Source organism: Oryza sativa, chromosome 1 (genome assembly GCF_034140825.1).
Source record: "Oryza sativa Japonica Group chromosome 1, ASM3414082v1".
NCBI classification, from domain to species: domain Eukaryota; kingdom Viridiplantae; phylum Streptophyta; class Magnoliopsida; order Poales; family Poaceae; genus Oryza; species Oryza sativa.
The window spans coordinates 34,346,652-34,362,498 of record NC_089035.1 but is presented as its reverse complement, the minus strand read 5'-3'; the positions used below and the strand labels follow the sequence as shown (position 1 = coordinate 34,362,498).

The 15,847-nt window shown below is 49.5% G+C and overlaps 1 protein-coding gene across 8 annotated transcripts; it reads left to right on the top strand.

The window, feature by feature from the left end:
- Positions 1-7,413: 7,413 nt before the first annotated feature.
- LOC4327619 (putative E3 ubiquitin-protein ligase RING1a) lies at positions 7,414-15,292 on the top strand. 8 transcript variants are annotated; one of them, XR_010738862.1, is made up of 11 exons: positions 10,130-10,523; positions 10,653-10,725; positions 11,957-12,048; positions 12,936-13,017; positions 13,149-13,272; positions 13,353-13,394; positions 13,539-14,069; positions 14,365-14,421; positions 14,525-14,561; positions 14,653-14,853; positions 14,951-15,292. XR_010738862.1 is itself a non-coding variant. In XM_026021754.2 (10 exons), the coding sequence occupies exons 1-10, from the start codon at positions 7,575-7,577 to the stop codon at positions 14,981-14,983; spliced, it is 1,443 nt and encodes a 480-aa protein (XP_025877539.1). In that variant the 5' UTR covers positions 7,414-7,574; the 3' UTR covers positions 14,984-15,292. The 8 variants fall into 8 exon arrangements, 6 of the variants coding, with proteins under 6 accessions (XP_025877539.1, XP_025877538.1, XP_015623359.1 ...); XM_026021754.2 differs by lacking the exons at positions 10,130-10,523; positions 10,653-10,725; positions 14,365-14,421 and adding exons at positions 7,414-7,749; positions 7,878-7,968 and having other exon boundaries at positions 11,990-12,048; positions 13,152-13,272; positions 14,454-14,561; XM_026021753.2 differs by lacking the exons at positions 10,130-10,523; positions 10,653-10,725; positions 14,365-14,421 and adding exons at positions 7,414-7,749; positions 7,878-7,968 and having other exon boundaries at positions 11,990-12,048; positions 14,454-14,561.
- The last annotated feature ends 555 nt before the right edge of the window (positions 15,293-15,847 follow it).

The window sequence follows — 15,847 nt, the reverse complement described above, 5'->3', positions numbered from 1 at the left end:
CTCCTTCGACGTCGGCACTCGGCACCGGCGTTCCCTGCCCGATAGCACGTACGCTGGTGGCGGACTGGGCGACGTCCACCGCACGGATGAGGTCCAGCTCGACAAGCCGTAGCACCGTGGCAGCCGCAGCCGCCATGCGACGGCGGCCGTCGTCACCGGCGCCCACGAACGTCACATACTCACGTCTTCTCCTCCTCCGACTAGCTTGCTCAGCCCATCCATGGCGCGCACTACAACCACCACAACAACTTGCGAGGTTGCGACACAATGCAATGCAAGCAAATGAATAGCAAAGTCTACGCAAAGAATCGATCAAGCAAATGATAGGATGACAAAGTCACATTCGTTGACGAAGCGATGCTTTCCATGTTGTTGTCACCGCCGGACATGCACGGGAGCCACACGGTGCCGTCGGTATGCAACCAAATCAGTTGCAATTGGGGATATGGGGACGAATCTATTGATGATTTGGGCAGAGGGAGAAGGAAATGCAGAACATGTATAATGGGAGAGGAGATGACGAACCACGTTGGGTCAGCGAGAGAGAGACAAGGAGCGCCGGTCACCAAGGACATCGGGCTAGCAGCAAGCGTCGGCGTGGTGGGTGTGTTTTTTCATGACTAGTATTGGGGAGATGAAGACACAGAAGAAAAACTATGAAACGTATCCCGTCAAGGAACGGGAAATTAATAACCCAACCGACAACTAGATCAAACCAGCAGATGTGAAACTCTGTCCTCCAAACCATATCCTCGAGACATTATGACACTCATCTTTGTCTCTGCTCGCATCCCCTTCCTCTTCTCTCCGTTTCCTCCTCCCTCCCGTCCTCAATGACTCCGCCCCACAGCCGCCGTCCTCCCCCCTCCCTTCCTCGACTCCTCTACCCCACAGTCGTCATCCTCCCCCTCCTTCCCTTCCTATGATTTCATCTCAGGTCGCCGGAGAACCAATCGACGTCGTCCCCAATGCTAACGGTGTTTTCCATTGTCTTTCCCCTTCTCACACCAGATCGGAGGGCATCAGTTAGACTGTGGAGGCCGATGAGATCATGGGACCGCCGAAATTGGTGAGGTCAGAAAAAGGAAAGCAACTACATTAGCAAGATTGCCTAAGGAGGAAGAAGAGAGAAGAAGCGAGGTATCAAGCCTGATACATCGAGTATCATCCATGATACCTCGGGTGGTAGTATCAAGCTTGATATTTAGGTACCAGGCGATACCCATAGATACCAGGTTACCAGGTATCAGGTATCATATCGTGAGGATACCTCGGGTGGTAGTATCAAGCTTGGTACCTAGGTACCAGCCGATATCCATAGATACCAGGTTGCCAAGTACCAGGTATCAGGTATCATATCGTGAGGAGGAAGCTCGGGCAGTCACCCGCCTGGCCATAGGTGAGCCATTTACCTCTGGCTCCTATTTTCTTGCCCCTTTCTCCCCTCAACACACTACATCATTTCCTATTGTTGCTGCGATATGGAGCAAGCTCGACGCGGTCTACTCAAAGTAGTTACGGTGGCGACGCTCCGAGCCGGTTCCTTGCCATCGACAACGGCGATAGGGGAGGAAGGAAAATCGTGTGGACAGTGTGGGGGACAGATTAAATTTGTCGGGTGTTTTAATTATCCCGTTGCTTTCATAATGCCACGGGATCCCGTGCGGTAGCAGCCCTCTTTTTTAAGACTAGTATTGGGGAGATGAAGACACAAAAGATAGGCGCAGGTGGTAGGGCAGTGTAACGCCCCGATTTTCGTTCGGGATTAAAAATCATTAAATAATGCATTTTCTAGAAATTAAATAAAAGTTAAATCAATTTAATCAAGTGAAATAATGGGAGAATTAAAATTTTCCCTTAAAAAAAATCATTGGCCGGGAATATTTTGCAATATTCTTTGTGCCCTAAAATACTCTCCGGATTTTCCCGTGAATTTTCGGAGCTCAAGAAGAAAATTTAATAGCACAAAGTTCATTTAACCAATTAGAATAAAAAGAAAAGAAAATAATTTCCCCCTTCCTCTCTTTGGGCCATTTTCGGCCCAAGTCTCCCATCTCTCCCGCGGCCCACGCGCCCTTATCTCTCCCTCTCGGGCCGGCCTTCTCCCTCGGCCCGCTCGGCTCTCTCTCTCCCTCAAGTTTGCTTTACCTCCCTCGCCCGTTTTCCCCTCTCTCTCTCTCCGACAGGTGGGACCCGAGGCCCCACCTGTCAGCTCCTCCTCCTTCCTCTGGCTGGCCGGCTGCAACCACCATGGCCGCCTGAGCTGCCCCACGTCGCCGCTTCCCCAGCCCACCTCCTCCACCTTGCGCCGCTCCCGCCCGACCGTGGGACCTCGCCGCCCACGACCCCGCTCTCCTCCCCCACTTTCCCCCTCCAAAACCGGCGCCGAACCACCCCACTCGCCCACGTCGCCGGCGCCTCTTCCCCCTTCAAATCCGCCTCTCCCGGCCACGTTCTCCCCCTCCGGGACCTATATAAACGACTCACGTGCCTCCCTTCATCCGTTTTCCCCTCTCCCCGAGCACCCCGCGCTCCCTAGACACCTCCCCACCGTGCTCCCGTGCACCACCGCTTTCCGGCGAGCTCCGGCCGGCCGATTCCGCCGCTCCACCCACCGCCGCGCCAATCCGCCACCACTGTCGGCTTCGCGGCGCCGTGCCGCAGCCCGGCCTCTACTCCATTTCCCCTCTCCGCCTCTGGAACACCGCCGCCTCGTGCACCACCTCTCTCCCCCGCCGCCGCCGTCTTCAGCAGGCCGCTGCTGCCGCGTTAATCGTCGCCGCACCTCGTCGTTTGCGTCGTCGGCAACGCTGTGCCAAGCTCTACCTCGGCCTCTGCTCTGTTTCCCCATTTCATCGCCGCAACCACCTTTCCGCCGTCGACCCGAGCTCCGCTACCGCCGTTGTCGTCTCAAACCACCGCTCCTCACCGCTCCGGTCGCCTATTTCTCTCCCTAACCGCTCCAATATTTTCCCTAGGTCTTGCCGGCCCTCGGCCGCGGCTCCACCGTGGTCGGGCGTCGTCGGAACGCCGTTCCCGTCGCCTCCCGTGCCGGTCGCCGCCATCTTTTCCGCCGCCGGTCACCTCCCCGTGGTCGTCTCGCCGTCGCCGTCCTCGGTGAGAATCCCCACCGCCCCCTCTCCTTTTTCCCCATCCGCCGCTCCCCATGCCCGCCACCGCGACGCGCTGCCGTCGCCGGTGGTCGTCTGGCCGCGTGCGCGTAGCCGCCGTGCCATGGCCGGCCGGGTCGGTCTTGGCCGTGCCCGTGCCCTAGCCGCGCCGCCTCGTGGCCGTCCGATCGGCTTCGGGCCGATCTGGGCCGTCCATGTGGTGGACGCGCACCCGAGGCCACGTGTGGACTTGGTCCACCATGCGCCGCCCCTTTGTGCCGCTGACGTGCGGGGCCCGCCTGTCGGCGCTGGTTCCCCTTGCTGACGTCAGCAAATGCCATTTCCTTTGTAAAAATAAATAATAATTGCGCAATAAATCGAGTTTAATTCTAGAAATTCATTTAAATGGCTCAAAACTTCTAAAATTCATATCTAATTCATTCGAACTCCGAATTGAGCCATTCAACTTGCAAAATTCATCTAAAATTGAGCTCTACATGTTTGTTTACTTTTTATGTACTGTTTCCTTGGTTTTTATTAGAGTTTTTCCTCGTTTTGCGTGCCAGCGTGTAGAATCCGTCGTTTCGGAAGTCCGCGGTCGCGAGGAAAAGAGTTCGGAAGATCAAAGTGAAGAAGCAAGGCAAGTCGCACATTCCCCTTGAGCATGTTGATCCCAATTTATAAATGTTTTACCGTTTACAAATAAATATGCATGTTTTGCTAATTACACGGGGTCAGGGTTTACCTATCTGCTCGCTTGCGCCATGTTTACTTGATATCTGTTCTTTGTCAACCTTGGGTAATAAATTGACTAGCTCGTGTTACTTATGTGACCTAGCTAGAACTATATGCTTAGCCATGCTTAATTACCACTAGCTCAGTCGATGGGATAATTGCAGTATTAGACATTCTAGTATCTTGTTGAGCCGCGTGCTCGAGACATCTGGCCATGTTTTATGGTCGTAATTATCCAACTAAAATGCGACTGAATGGTGGGCTGTGGGTGCATGGTTTTGTGAGTCGCACCCATGGCAATTAAGGACCGGTTCACGGGAAACCCTGGAAGACTTACAGCGCTTGCCACAAGCGGGAATGGGTAACTGCTTGATCTGAAGTATAGCTCGACCCTTTCCTAGGCACCGGTGGCGAGGGTGGGCGTGATGGAGTTGGGTCGGCCGGGGTGTCCGGTTGTCCAGCTGCCGGATTCACCGCGGCGCAAGAGGGGACCGCCCACTGCCTTTTGAGGGGTGGGGGTGAAACCTTAGCGTGGTGTGGATGGTTAGGGGAGGGTTATGCGAAGGGTCTCGTCACAATCACTCGACATGGTGACGTGTGCATCATGGGCACATGATGACGCGGTGACATGTCGGTGGGTTGTGTCTTGTGGGTACAGTTGTGCACCTCTGGCCAGAGTAAAACTATTCGAATAGCCGTGCCCGCGGTTATGGGCGATCGACCAGATTCACCGTGATTAGTCTCACACTTAATAAATCGACCCAATGCACTGTAGCCCAGGTGGGTTGGTTGGGCCTGTTCAACGTGGTGTAGCGTTGATCAGTGGAGATTTTAATGTTACTTTAATTACTCAACAGTTTTACTGTTTTGCTCAATAAAATGTTTTACAACCGCCTTTATGCAAATAGCCACAAACCGTCCTTGTGTTCCCCCTTGCACGTCTGCATCGTTGGTGTGGCTTGCTGAGTACGGTGGTTGTACTCAGCCTTGCTATTATTCCCCCTTTTCAGAAGTGTAGTGCTTCTGAGCTGAAGATGGAGTTAGAGGACCAAGGCTCAGACCCCAGTTGAGTTTTGCCTGTGGAGTGGAGCTGAAGCCTCGCTAGGATCGCCTTTTTCCGCTGCTGCTGCTTTTGTTTCGGTGTGAGGACTAAGTGCCTCTTCTGTAAGTATTTTACGCTTTATTTACGTTTGGAACTGTGTATTACTTGTCGTTTTGTGTACCCTGGCTGGTCCTGGACAGGGATTTAATACACAAAATAGTCTGGAAATTTGGGCTAAATTTCTGGGCGTGACAGGCAGCAAGGACGACGTGCAGCTGCCGCCGACTTCCACCCCCGCCACGCTTGTCGCACTGCTGCGGCCGGCCTCTGCCGCCATTGACCACGCGTTGTAGCCTATAGGTGGCCTCCATGCCGTGCGGGACGAGGTGCACCGCCACTGTGTGGGAGCCTTCCCCATCTCTCTCTTTTTCTCGAGCTCGGCTCACCGCTCGCCAGACCCGTGTCATCGTCGTTGCCGTCGCTGTCTGCTTCCACTTGCCAACCGTGTCCTTTGCCGCCGCAGCGGACCAGTCCCTCTCCTCCAACGGCGCGACGCCAGGGTGACGCATCGATGTGCGTGAAGGTTGAGAAAGAGGAGTGGGGCTGGCTGGGGCAAATGGGTCCCATCGTATTTTTAGTTTGGAATAAGTTCACCGGAGGTCCCTCAACTTAAAAGCGAGATTTGTTGAAGTCCCTTAACCACAAAACCAGAAATATGTACCCATAAACTTACACAAACCGTACACTCAAGGTTATACGGCAGTATATATGGGTGGTTTCGCTGACGTGGCATCCTAGTCAGAAAAAATTAAAAAAAGTACGTGGGGCCCACATGTCAGCTGCACATTTTTTTCTTCTCCTCTTCTCTCTTCTCTTTTCTCTCTTCTCTTCTTTAGTGAGGGAGGCCAGCGGTGGGCAGAGCAGTGGATGGCGGAATAGCGGCCGGAGTGCGGCGTCGCCTCGAGCGCCGCAACAGGAGGAGGGAAAGGGGAGGCGCCCGGCGGGAGATGGGGGAGGGGAGAGGCGCGGCGACGAGGATGGCACGGAGCGAGGGGTGCGGTGCGGTGACGGGGATGGCGAGGCGATGGGGGACGGGGTGCGGGGCAGGTGAGCGTCGCGCGTGGCTACCCTGGAGGTGGGGGGTCGCTTCGTGCGCGCCGCATCACCGGGGGCGCGTCGACTGGTGGGTGTGGGCGGCCGTTCTCCGCCAACTTCGCCCTCTACTCCCCGCTCATCTCCACCTCGTCTCACCGCGCCAGCGCCACCATCGAGGCAGCGACCCTCTTGCGGCCGCCGCGGGGTCGGGGGAGGAAGCTGCTGTCACGTGCCCTATTTACGTCAAGCCGTTCCCCTCTGAGCTGGCGGTGTCGGACCACCTCGTCGGTTGCCTTGTGGTGGCGGGAGGAGCCTGTCCCTACGCGGCCACGTACCTGGCTGGTGATCCCCTCGCGTTCGTCATGGAGGTGGTGAAGAAGCTGCTCGGGTGGGCCCCACATATACTTTTTTAATTTTTTTTGCTGACTAGGATGCTACGATAGCGAAACCACCATATATACTACCATAGGACCTTGAGTGCACGGTTTGTGTGAGTTTAGGAGTACATATTTCTAGTTTTATGGTTAAGGGACCTAAAAAAATCTCGCTGTTAAGTCGATGGACCTCCAATGAACTTATTCCTTTTACTTTTAATCTTGTCACTTTGGGACACACTTCTATTTTCAATTCCTTTGATGACTAGGCTACCACGTCAGCACACTTTATTAAGTTAATCAGCCACATCAGCAAAAACCGCTTTTCAAACCAGCGAATGAGTTGATCTGCACCGGTTTTCAAAGTTTGGGAATGTGTTATACCCGGTTTTATGGTTGAGAGATACGATTCGACCAAGGGCAAAAGATGAGGGAGCTTAAATAGACTTATTTCTATTTGCTGCTCGGTTACAGCGGAGTATGTACGGCATGCGTCTGTTTGGTCTTTGGAGCCTCGACTGGGCCTCGTGGAGAATACTCTTGTTTATGGGCCCAAATTGCCACAACCTGAAATTTTTGGACCATAAAATTTTGGGAGGCCCAAAATGTCATGGATGGTAACATGTGGGAGGGCCCAATCTGCCATGGCTGCTTTCATGGACCCACCGGGCAACCGGACCTTGGGCCAAATTTACTACGCCAAGAAAAGGGCTTAGATTAACCAGCATAATTAGCTCTGCTAATGGGACACCGTAACTAGATCTTTACCCGCACATGCACCGAAAAACTTCCTCACACGGCCGAACAAGATCGCCGTGCGAATTTGCACACAACGGCACGGCGGTAGGCAGGCAGCGCAGCAGGCCGCCGTGTGTGCCACTGCTGCAGCCCGCCGGCATGGGCCGCCTGGCCGCCAACACGTCCAGTACGCCGTTCGTTACCCAAAGCGATCGTCAAATCCGGTCGGACCACACGCACGCTAAGCACAACGCGAACGCATCCGGCCTCCTCCTCTCTCGCTTTTATTATTTTTTTCTTCCTTCCTTCCTTCCCCTCTGCCACTCTTCCGCCGTTCCACCCACCTCACGCTCTCCTCCCTCTCCACAAAACCACCGCGCCCTGCCGCCCTCCCGGCCGGCCTCCCCAACGCCTCGCGAGGGGCACCGCCCTTTCCGCCGCCGCCGCAAGGGGGCCTGGGTCGCCGAGCCTCACGAGGAAATGCCCGCCCAGAAGCGCCCTCTCCAGCCGGCCGACTCTGACGATTCCGACGGCCACGTCCCAGTCGGCCGCGCCGCCTCCAGCCGCGGCGGGGGTGGTGGAGTCTCGCACGAGTCGGATGGAGAAGACGCCGCGCGCCGGGCAAGGGAGCCGCCTCGGGACCAGCGGGACGGGGGTGAGACGGACGGCACGCCGCGCCGACACACCTCTCTCTGTCTCTCGATTCACGCGCATCGCGCTCGATGCCATGGGCTGTGGACGTGCCTAACAGGTTTTGTCTGCGTTTCATGATGGGTTTCGCAGATCCCGACGAGGGAGATGGCGGCGGTGGAGACGGAAGCGGCGGCGGCAGCGACAGCGAGTCGTCTCTGAACGGCGCCGGCGACAAGGACGAGTAAGCCTTCCTATCTCCCTCCCCTACCTCTCCCGGGTCGCCTCGCGTGGCCCGTGGTGGTAATCTGACCTCGCCGCTGCTTTTTGTGTCGTGCACTACCCGCTTACTCCCGTTCGTTACTTCTGCGACTCCGCTCTCCGGCGAGGCACGTGGCCAGCCACCGAGCCGGCCGGTGAGCTACTGTATACTATACGTGGCGATTCTCGATGATTGCTTCGTTCCAATTGTTCCTTTTTTTCTGTCATCTTTGCGTTGGGTAATCTGATCAAGTTGCACGAAGGGTACTGGTAGAAATTAGCTTACGATGCTATGCATGCTTTCGATCGCCATGAGGCGCGTGTTTTCACGGGGACGGCGTGACAGAGATGGTGGCGAATGCCTGGGGGCAAGATCGAAGCAGCATCGATGAACACCTGGTGATGATGCGATGCTGTCGTGGCGTGGCGTAGGCGCGTATCCGCTGATTCTCAGACTTGTCCATCTGGCCTTTCTGATCCCTTCTAGGCAGGGGCTGATGTGTAATGCAAGTACGCAGCTACGGAAGAGTTGATGTTCTTCTAGCGTCATTGATTTATGGATCATTATTAATTCATTATCTTTAGTTCCATGACTTCTGTTGGATAGAAGCATCTACAGCTTGGATTCATTCTTAGAGTTAAAAACCTTTCATATTTTCGTTAATATATAGACAGTCTGCATCTTCAACTCTAACTCTATGCAGCATGATTTAAATTCAAGATGCTAATCATAACATGCCACTAGAGAACTGGTGCCATTGTCAGTTTGGTACCCACAGTTTGACCGTGGTATAAACGATCACGAGAGTTTGCAATGTTAAACTACTGTTTGATCCCTCGAAACCAGACCATAAACCAATGAAAAGTTCAGGAGTTCTAAAAGTGTAGAGTCGATCGAGTGCAAGACCTGCCCATTTCGTCAAAATGATCTGCTGGGCTCACAATCATATATTGAGCAAATATTGCGGTCACTTTATACCTACTAGGGGGGTTGTTTCTTCCAGTCCATACATTTACGATAGTTCTGCATCTTCTTCTATCACGACCAAACGTTTCTGCACTACATAGCTAGCTTCTTCAAAGAAAAGGGTGGGTAGTATGAATATTGAAAGCCCTCTCAGATAAAAATTTATCACACTCCCACCGTTTAGAGTCTTGGTTGGATAGTACTGTTTACGCGAAGTGAAACCTGACTATATCTTTTATTCTACCGCATAGATTACTTTCGTAGGTAGGTTGACTTTATTTTCTTCTTTCTGAGTCATTTGTTTCTGCTGCTTGATCAGAATGTGTTAGTCCCCGTTCTAGGCTTCTGACAAACGCAAGTTACATAAGCTAATAAAATCTGTTGCTAGCTGTATTATATTGTCTGTTTTCTCTTGAATCTTTCCTATCCAGTAGTTATGCTCTACAGGCTTACAAGAAGTACCGAGATCGGTTTGTTTCTCTTCGTCGACGTCTCCTGCAAGATCGTTTGGACCGATCTCCCCAGCGGCCCAGCCGCTGGATGAAATTTAGTAGACGTGTCACCCGGCATTTGCCCCTGTAAGATGCTCCAGGGATACACATATGGTTGTAGCCGCAGGTTGCACACGCCGACTTATATGCGCCGGGCGGCGACCGCTGCCGGTCGCACAAAATCGGCGACGCAGCATGATCCACCCTCCGAGCCTGACCCGGCGCTTCGGTGTGAAACACCAGGAGGCTAGCTTCGGTGTTTCACCTCACGCAACTCACGTTCTTTGATCAAAGCCGTACTCAAACGAGCGGCATGGAAGCGCATCCCTTGCCTTGGCCGGTGGCCGCTACCGCTACGCAGCTGGTCCGAGACTCCGAGTACAGCAGGGGTAGCAGTTTTCAGCAGAGAAAGGAAAAGTACGGCAGGCGGCCAGCCTGCATGCCCCGTGCGTCGCCGCCGCCGACTGCTGCCGATTGACTGCTACGAGTAGCTCGCACCTGGCCCTCTCGCGTCGCGCGATTCCCAAAGCCAATCGGACGGGAAGCACCCCCGCCTCTGCCCCTCCACGCAGGCAGAGACGGGGGACTGATATTCACATGCCACAAACCCAACTCAACCCAGCGCAAACAGGTCCCAAGTCTCGAGCCCCCGTCTTTATTTTCCTCTCTCTATCTCTCCGTCAGGCAAGGCTCCCTCACGCACCCACCTGGCTGGTCACCTCCCTTCTTCCGCTGCCCTCCTCTTCCTTCCTTCCTTCCTCCCTCCCTCCCTCCCCGACGACTGCCCCCGCCCCCTCCCGGCCTCGTCGCGAGGGTGGATAGCCGCCACCGCCGCCAGATCCTACGGGCAGAGGGCCAGAATGCCCGCGCAGAAGCGCCGGCTCTCGTCGTCGCCGTCTTCGAGGCCCCGCGACCACGTGGAGACTAACGGGATGACTGGTGCTTCGAAGGCCGCCGCCGGCAGCGGCGGCGGAGGAGGAGGAGGAAGCGGAGGGGGAGTTCCGCTGCCGCCGAGGGGAGGTTCCGCCGCCGCCGCCGCCGCCAAGCGGGCGGCTGACCCGCAGCCTCAGCGCGAAGGCGGTGAGTTTTTCGTGGCGTCGACGTCGAGGCCTCCCATCTCCCCCGCGGCCGGCCGCGATATGCATGTCGCGTTCGGGGTCTCCGTGCGAATATGGCTAAGAGGCTTGTGTGTTTCGATGGGCTTGGCAGATTCGGACGCGGAGTTCGGCGGCGGCGTGGACGGCGACAGCGAGTCGTCGCAGAGCGACGGCGACATGGACGAGTGAGTCTTCCTTCCTTCCTTCCGTCCCTCCTCCGCTCCCTCTCCGACCCCATCCGGCCTCTTCTGTCTCCTCTGACTGCTACGCTATTTGGCTTTTGGAGCCCCCCTCGCGGTGCCACGACCCGAATACTAGCTCCGGTTCGTCGTATAGTACTTCGGTGGTTCTGCGAGATGCCGCCATGCCGGCCGGAGCTGGTATGCTCGGGGAGTCGTCGGTATTGGACATGGTTGCTTCGTCGTGTGTTCGGGTCGTATCTATGCAAGCGATCGCATGCGTTTACATAATATGGTATACAGATTGTCTATGCTAGCTGCGCTGCCAACACATACGATCTCGTAGGTAGTACTGCACACCACACTAATGCCGGAGATTGCTGGGAAACGTAGTCTATGGATCTCACAGTCTCAGCTGTGCAACCTGTTTGCGCTGTACTTTTGTGCTGGAGTCACCTCTTTCATCTGAACTGCTCTGTTCCACGTGGTTTCAGTTGAACGTTGAAGCTTGGAAGAGTTCTGTTTAACAGTTGTTTTTCCGTCGATGTATGCTGATACTTTTCCAATGATTGTGAGTTTTTTTTAAATAATTTCCGTTACAAAGACATAGATGATTTTCGTTGATGTTGCCTTAATCTGGTGTTCTAAATCTGCTTGCTTTTTGGGACTTGGAGGTCTCCTGTAACCCTGTTTACTACAGGGGCATTATCTTCCTTGTTATTTTTCAATGTCCTTTCAGCGGGTTGTCTTATAAGAAATATGCATTCTACGGACGTTCATGAGATTCAAGATTCTCTAAATCATATTTTATCTTAACACAGATTTGGTTGTCTTAATGCTGAAGCCTTACCTAATTACATCATTGGAATTTGGATCCATTATAGATGATAGTCGAAGCTCAACTAGGAACATTGCTATGCGTGTGACCTCCTGGATGGATGAATGTGCTCAAATGTTCATCTCGACTAAAATCAGAACATCTTCTTTTGCATGTTTAAGTTTCTGAAATCTGGGGTTATATAGTTTCTGAACAGGAACTATATGCCATTGTTCAGTTTGTAGTTAAATACTTGCCTTCACTTATATCTTGCTTTTTTTAATCATTGAGTGGTTTCTCAATAGCTATGTTTTCAAGCTAATGTTGCACTGCTTTATTTTTTATTACACTAGGATGTATGGTATAAATCTAAGATCAATATTCAGGGGCATACATGCTGAAAGATAATGTTTCCCACAGGCTGAAGCTTATATGGACCTATTTCTCATGCAGGTTCATAATAGTGAAATTAGCAGAAATACGAAAGGAGGTCCAATGCCCTATCTGTTTAGGTAAGGATTTTTCCCCTCGAGTTTTGCAGAGATTTGGATATAATATTGATTGCTCATATTCACGCTTGAAAGTAAACCTGGACATGCCAATCCATGCATCCTTATGTTTATGTGCATGCATGAGCCATTTTGTATCTACATAATTTAACCTAATATAGCCAACATTTGCACCGCTGTTGTGTAAGATGATTTAAACTAGCATAAAACCCTGATGTCATTATTACATCTTTTGTCAATAAATAAATGCACTACTATGCGCATCTTAATTGTCAAATAGATGAATGAATTTAGCATGGCTGTAGTAAAGTTAGTTTCTTTATAACTAGGATTTTTTTTCCAATTTTGTTTTATTAGTAATTACATTTGAACTACAGGAACTATAGCCGATAAGTCTATATGTTGAATGGCTGATACTAATTGCCTGCTCAGGAGAATCTGATTCTTGTTTTTAGCATGATTACATGCATTGCTGGTTTGGTGGATAGTGCCAATTGTAACTTTCACTCTTTGTTTGGACAGTTACTGCTGACAGTATTATTTTCATAATCACTATGGTTTCACCTAGAATCACTCCATCTGTAGTTTCTATAGTAATTATTATATGGGCCAAATATCATGTGCTATATCCGATGGTATATCCTACCCAATTAGAAACCAAACAGTGCAGTTTGTCGCCTCTTCGTTTTACAAAACATGTCACAGCAGACAAATTAAAAGTCTAGGTTAAATACTATTTTCATGCATTGGACAGACCTGATGAAACCCAAGTAAAAAAAAAAACTGTAACTTGCAAGTTTGAAATTTTAGATTTAACATTAAACTACACATGACATTTTCTGTCATGTGAAACTATGCCATAATAACCATCTGATCCTTATGCTTCGCAGGGATTATCCGGAAAACAAGAACTGTTATGGAGTGTTTACATCGGTTTTGCAGGGATTGCATAGATAAATCTATGCGGCTAGGGTATGGTGCTATACATCTGTTATGTGAAATATCAGTTTTCAGAAGGAAAATGTAGAATTTACAAAAAATGATTTCTAAGCAATAAAAGAGAACATTCTTTGTTTGACAATATAAATAATGCACTTATTTAGCAGAAATAATGAATGCCCAGCATGCCGCACTCACTGTGCAAGTAGACGTTCTTTGAGGGATGATCCTAATTATGATGCATTGATTGCTGCCCTATATCCAGATATTGATAAATACGAAGAAGAGGTGATGTCTATGTGCCTTGTCATTATTTATTTGTTTGGTTTTCTTTGGCCTGGGTGCTTATAATATTTTTTTACCTGCAGGAACTTGCTTTCAGTGAAGAGGAGAGGAGTCGGAACAAAAAGGTGAGCTTATCTCTTTGGTACTACTGTAAAAGCCAGCAGACTGTATCTCGCATCTGAAGTAGAAAATTGATGCAAAATTAAGTTCTCTCTTCACCATCTATTTTTTGTTTTATCATCATATTTAACATTTTTTTTACATTGAAGATCCAAGCAACAATTGAGGAAACAATTCGAAGACAGTCAGAGGCAGTTGGTAAAAAGCGTTCCACAGCCAAAGCAACTGCCACTGTTTTTGCAAGGAAGTACAGGAGAAATATGCGAACGCGTGGTAGAGGTAAAACCATTGCTCCTGATATCGCCCCTACTGGCTCAGACAACGAGGATAGAGAAGAAGGAAATGCCATTGATACCACCAAGGAGTCATCTTCTGCTGATGACCGCTCTTCAGATTTAATGCCAAAAAGAGGTAGGAAAAGGCCCGCATCACGAGCATCTCCTGCTAGGACCATTGGCAGCAGTGACCATGTCTTTGAGGAGAACGATGAGCTGATAGGCGGAAAAGAAAGTTTCACCACGTCTCCATTGCGGGGGGAGATGCTTGCATGGGGCAAAAATGGAACACGAAGCCAAACAAGACATGGCAGTGTTGGTGGTTCAAATGGCAGAATGGCAAAGGGTGGACGCGTTGCAAAGTTGGTGGACCACCTCCGTACTACTGATGATATGGATAAGGAGGTATTGTACTTCATTTGTGATAGATTATGAATTCCTTTCTGTATAAATTTCCTTTTTTCTAAAGATATTCTTTCACACCTATAATTTGGAAATTCATAAATTTTCTAGGATCTAAACTATATGATGTTTGAAGTTTTAAGATACAACATAAACTGTATGCTGTTTGAAATATTTTTCAAAAATAAGAAGAAAAAAAACAACGTTCCATGCTATGTGGTGATAGTGTTCCTGAGCTTTAATGCTTGCTATTTTTATTGTCACATGTTCTGGTTATTCTATTCATGCAATCCACAAGTGCATGAATAAGCAGTGTCTGAGGCTCTAAGCTAAACATACAAGGAGCACGTGCCAGGTAGCTGAATTTTCTATATATTTATTTTGCAGTTCAACTTGTATCTTGTTCTCCTTCCTCTTGATGAACAAAGTATGCCTAACTTGGATAAGCCCTATATAAGTTGTCGACCAACCTTGTCCATTCGGCATCTTGTACAGGTTATTGCTTGCACCTAAAGTTCTTTTATTAGTTTTGAAATGTTCTTGCTGGTTGATCTAACCAAAGGTTGTAAATCTTGTTTGCTTCCAGTTCATTGCTCTGCAGTTGTCTCGGCAAGTTGAAGAACTTGATATCTTTATGAGGATAGACCACTGCAATGGAAGTGTTACAACACAGGACTGCACTACAGGTGTTGCAAAAATGCGTTTATCTGATGGCCTGGAAAGAATAAGGGAGGATAAACTTCTTTCAGAGCTTCATCCTTCTTTTACTTCTCATCACGGTGATCTGGTAAGTTCAAATATCCGCATGAATTCAGCTTCCACATGTTTTTTTTTTGTTTATTCTTGCACTTCTGATGTACTCTGCGTTTCCATTCAATTGTTAGGAATTGCTGTATGCTTTGAAAACTCAAGGCTAGATCAGAATTTCTTGACACCGCATTCGTCACTGTCGTTACAGAGGTACATCTGGCCATTCGGGCTCAGTCTGGTGAAAGGTTGTATATAAAAAGCATTCTAGTGGTTCTCTTTCTTTTTTCGTGATGTTTAAAATATAATTCGATTACTTTGTAATATATAGATTTTCATTGTTTGCAAGGATCAGTTGAATTTATTAGCGATTTTTATAAATAGACTAAGTAAATATCCTTCTGTTTATTCATTTGTACCAGTTTGCTGGATCATGGATAGTAGTAGATTGTTGCGGTAAAATCTATTTGTTATTCGCTTGTTCAGGCCTTCGTTCATACAGAGATATCGCTTGTCTGGGAGCAGTCACCATTCTCTCATTGCCATGTGCCTCTGCGATTTGTTTTGGTGAAATATACTTTCGTTTCAAAATATATAACACTATTGACTTTTGCATAATGTTTGACAATTTATCTTATTCAAAAAAATCATATAAATATTATTTATTCTGTCGTGACTTGTTTTATCATCAAATAAAATATAATTTTAACTTATACTTTTACATATTTATATTAAATTTTTAAATAAAATGAATAATTAAACGTTGTATGAAAAGTGAACGTCATACATTTTGAAAAAGGTGTGCAAATTACGTCCTACTGCTCTACTGGCTGACGGAGTTGCGAGCCCCCTTCGTTCTTTAGCATGGGTTCTACTTCGACCGATTATGAACATTATAATCTAGGTAGAACATATAGCGCTGTTATTTTAGCGCAGTCCTTTACAAAAACTGAACATATAGCTCTGTCGATCTTCCTTTTGCACGACTTGTATTAGCAACCTATCGTTACGCAGAACCTCATGCAAAAATTCTG

What these genes read in the sequence shown, in the direction of transcription:
- LOC4327619 (XM_066306847.1), top strand. Translation starts at nt 10,304, where the DNA reads ATGCCCGCGCAGAAGCGCCGGCTCTCGTCGTCGCCGTCTTCGAGGCCC. An exon ending in CCAATGCCCTATCTGTTTAG is followed by an intron (nt 12,049 to 12,935) that starts GTAAGGATTTTT and finishes TATGCTTCGCAG; the next exon opens with GGATTATCCGGAAAACAAGA. An exon ending in CTGATGATATGGATAAGGAG is followed by an intron (nt 14,070 to 14,453) that starts GTATTGTACTTC and finishes TTTATTTTGCAG; the next exon opens with TTCAACTTGTATCTTGTTCT.